At 39.4% G+C, this 3,363-nt stretch overlaps 2 protein-coding genes across 2 annotated transcripts; one reads left to right on the top strand and one right to left on the bottom strand.

Moving 5' to 3' along the window:
• LOC148203386 (uncharacterized) lies at positions 1 to 1,955 on the top strand. Its single transcript, XM_088107597.1, has 5 exons — positions 1 to 625; positions 728 to 915; positions 995 to 1,059; positions 1,288 to 1,545; positions 1,616 to 1,955. Exons 1-5 carry the CDS (start codon positions 1 to 3, stop codon positions 1,953 to 1,955), a joined length of 1,476 nt encoding a protein of 491 aa, XP_087963723.1.
• Positions 1,956 to 2,592: 637 nt separating this feature from the next.
• Positions 2,593 to 3,075, bottom strand: LOC148203387 (uncharacterized). The gene is made up of 2 exons (XM_088107564.1): positions 2,884 to 3,075; positions 2,593 to 2,799 (listed from the first exon to the last, which is right to left on the bottom strand). The coding sequence occupies exons 1-2, from the start codon at positions 3,073 to 3,075 to the stop codon at positions 2,593 to 2,595; spliced, it is 399 nt and encodes a 132-aa protein (XP_087963690.1).
• Between the last annotated feature and the right edge of the window lie 288 nt (positions 3,076 to 3,363).

Genomic DNA, 3,363 nt, shown 5'->3' on the forward strand with positions numbered 1-3,363 from the left:
ATGCTTGTAACTCCTGAAAACAGTTCAAGTGAGGAGGATGACAACGAGGATAGAGTATGTATGAGTGGTTTCTCAAAATATGCAAAACAGAAGTCCATGGCAGATTACAAGTGGGAAGTGGGCACCATTTTCAGTGGGAAGGAAGAGTTTAAGGATGCTATTAGAAGGTATGTTGTTCATGCTGGGAGGGATCTAAAATTTGTGAAGAATGATAAGCGTAGGGTGAGGGTGCGCTGCATGGGTGGCCAAGGGAAGTGCCCATGGGTAGCTTACTGTGGGTACTTGCCATCACGCAAAATTTGGCAATTAAGGAAGATAATTGATACTCACGGTTGTAGTAGGCAACTTAACATCAAACTAATGAATGCTCAATGGTTGAGTGAAGAAATAGATAGGTCTTTAGTTGACAATCCTAATTTAAAGGTGAATGATATTCGTACTAAAGCATTAAGGAAATGGAATACAAATGTGTCCATATCCAAGGCACGAAGGGCAAAGTTAATTGCCACAAGACAGCTTGAAGGAGATTTCAAAGAACAGTATAAAAGGATATACGACTATGGACATGAGTTGTTGAGGTGTAACCCAAGTTCAACAGTGCAGATTAAAGTTGACTCTCATAATGGTGATTCAATCTTCCAAAGAATGTATGTTTGTCTGAAAGCTTGTAAAGACAGTTTCAAAAGTTGTAGGCCCATAATATGTTTAGACGGATGTTTTTTGAAAGGTTATTACAAGGGAGAGCTTCTCACTGCTGTTGGTAGGGACCCAAACGATCAAATGCTACCACTTGCCTATGCAATAGTAGAAGTGGAGAACAAAGACAGCTGGACATGGTTCTTGCAATTATTAATTCAAGACCTCGGGGGTAGTGAAGTATGTGGGGGGTGCACGTGGATGTCAGACCAGCAGAAGGTAAATATACACCTTATATTCAATTTTACTTAATGCTTTGTTAAAGGATATTGTTTTATGACTAAAATTATTTGTGCAGGGGTTGGTCCCAGCTATCCAAGAGCTTCTTCCTGGGGCAGAACAAAGATTCTGTATGAGGCACCTGTATGCAAACTTTAGGAAAAGGTTTGGTGGTCAAATTTTAAAAAATCTGATGTGGACAGTTGCCACAAGCACATATCCACAGGCTTGGGAGAGAGAGATGCTGAAAATTAAAGAAGTCAATGTTGAAGCATATAAATACCTCATAGCCATTCCCCCGAGATAACTCATTAGCCATTACATACAATTTACTGTCCTTGATGCATTGTAACCCATTTGAGTGTGCAACAGGTTTTGGTCAAGATCTCGCTTCACAGGTCAAGCAATGACTGATACACTAGATAACAACATCAGTGAAGCTTTCAACAGTGTTCTTATTCATTCAAGAGGAAAACCTATTATAACCATGATGGAGGATATCAGAGTTTACCTCATGAAAAGGTGGGCCACCAATAGAACCAAGGTGGCATCTATGGAGTTCACAATATGCCCAAAGATAAAGAAGAGACTTGAGAAGGAATGTAATTTGTCAAGATTTTGGGTGCCAAGGTAATATAACTCAATTTATTTTATATACAAGTTATTTATCTACATTGTTGATGTGCTTCATTTCTTTCAGCTGGTCTGCACGAAAGATTTTTGAGGTTAGGCATACTTTATCAGTTGGGAACAAGTTCACACTGGACCTGGACACAAAGGAGTGTAGCTGCAGAAAGTGGATGATTAGTGTCATTCCATGTTGTCATGCAATTGCAGCAATGAACTTCTCCAACGTTGATCCACAGACTTTTGTCCCCAATGTGTTCACAAGATCCACCTATGAAGAGGTCTATGCGTCCATCATTTTTCCACTCAATGGCCACCTACTATGGGAAACCACAAATTTCAATGATGTACTACCACCACTGATCAGGAAGATGCTTGGGAGGCCAAAGAAAAAAAGGAGGTTGGAAGCATGAGAGCTAACTAAAGATCAGACTCAAATGCGTGTTGGTGGCCATAAGAAAAAATGTAGTCTTTGTCGTAAGGTGGGGCACAACAAGAATGTATGCCCTTTAAAGCCCCAGCCAGCAGAAACAACACAACCATCACAGCCACCTCTAAGTTCCCCAACCCCTGAACCATCACAGCCATCAAGTCCCCAATCATCCCGGCCAACAAAATGCAAAGTCAGAAGAAAACATACTTAGATGAAATTGGGTTATTAGATATTTAAATTACGTGGTGGTGTAATATGTACTATTTGTTAATTGGTGGTGTAATACATACTTAACTTACTTACTGAACTGATTTTCTGTATTTCTTTTATGTGTCGTAATGAATGAAACTTTTTTTATGTATATGTTTTATGTACTTGTTTTATGTATTTGTTTTATGTATTTGTTTTATGTGCCAATATTCAGCATCATATGCATTATTTGGGTGACCTTTGTGAACAGTTTTAAAGCAAATGGGGGACTCATTTCAACATTTTTAAAACATCAGGGGACTGATTTCAACATTGTTAAAACATCAGGGGGACTGATTTGAACATTAATCACTAAAATTTACTCATTAAAATAGTCAATACGTAATACATTGGATGTTACAATCTAACTAAATGAACCTAAACAGAACCTGAACAAGGCACACCACAATACACACACACAAAGCTACAACTAAGATCTTCATCATTTTCTGCAAGTCCTGCACTGAATTTTCCAGCTGACTTATCCTCCTCACCATTGTGCAATCTTTTTCATCAACTTTCTCTTCAACACACCACTTGAAAAAGTTACACGAGCTGCCAATTGAAGATCCACCCTGTTATTCACCAAGTTATGGAATCTATCAACAAATGCATCATCAATTCAAAAAAACTTTAACTCAAAAGGGTATAATTCAAACCTTGTAACGTGGACAACCCCAGAAATTTCTCCCAGCATTCTTCGTAGTTCTCGCCAATTTGGTTACAACAACATCACCACAGTAACAAGTGGGGATTATCCCACCTCCTCTCACACCACAACCATGGGACCACCGAGAAGATCCTTTGTCCCAACTTCTCGAACACGACGAACACCCTTCAGAAGAAGCCATTCGTATCCCAAATTACCAATTTCTCTAAAACTCCTGAAACCCTAACTTCTGATTTCCTAACCTCAGTAATATTATCAAATTTACCCTCTCACAGCCACGTATCACCCACTCACAGCCACGTATTACCCACACAAAGCCACGTAGCTAACTTCAGTCCACCCTGTCAGCTGCTCCGTTAAAAACTCAACGTCGTTTCCAAAAAGGACTTGATTGCACACTTTTTACAAAAGGTGGGACCACATTGAACTTCTAAAAAAGGGTAGGACCACATTGAACATTGGCCCCCTT

The sequence above is a fragment of the Vigna umbellata genome, chromosome 2 (genome assembly GCF_029865625.1).
Source record: "Vigna umbellata cultivar VRB3 chromosome 2, Vumbellata_1.0, whole genome shotgun sequence".
In the NCBI taxonomy this organism is placed as follows: domain Eukaryota; kingdom Viridiplantae; phylum Streptophyta; class Magnoliopsida; order Fabales; family Fabaceae; genus Vigna; species Vigna umbellata.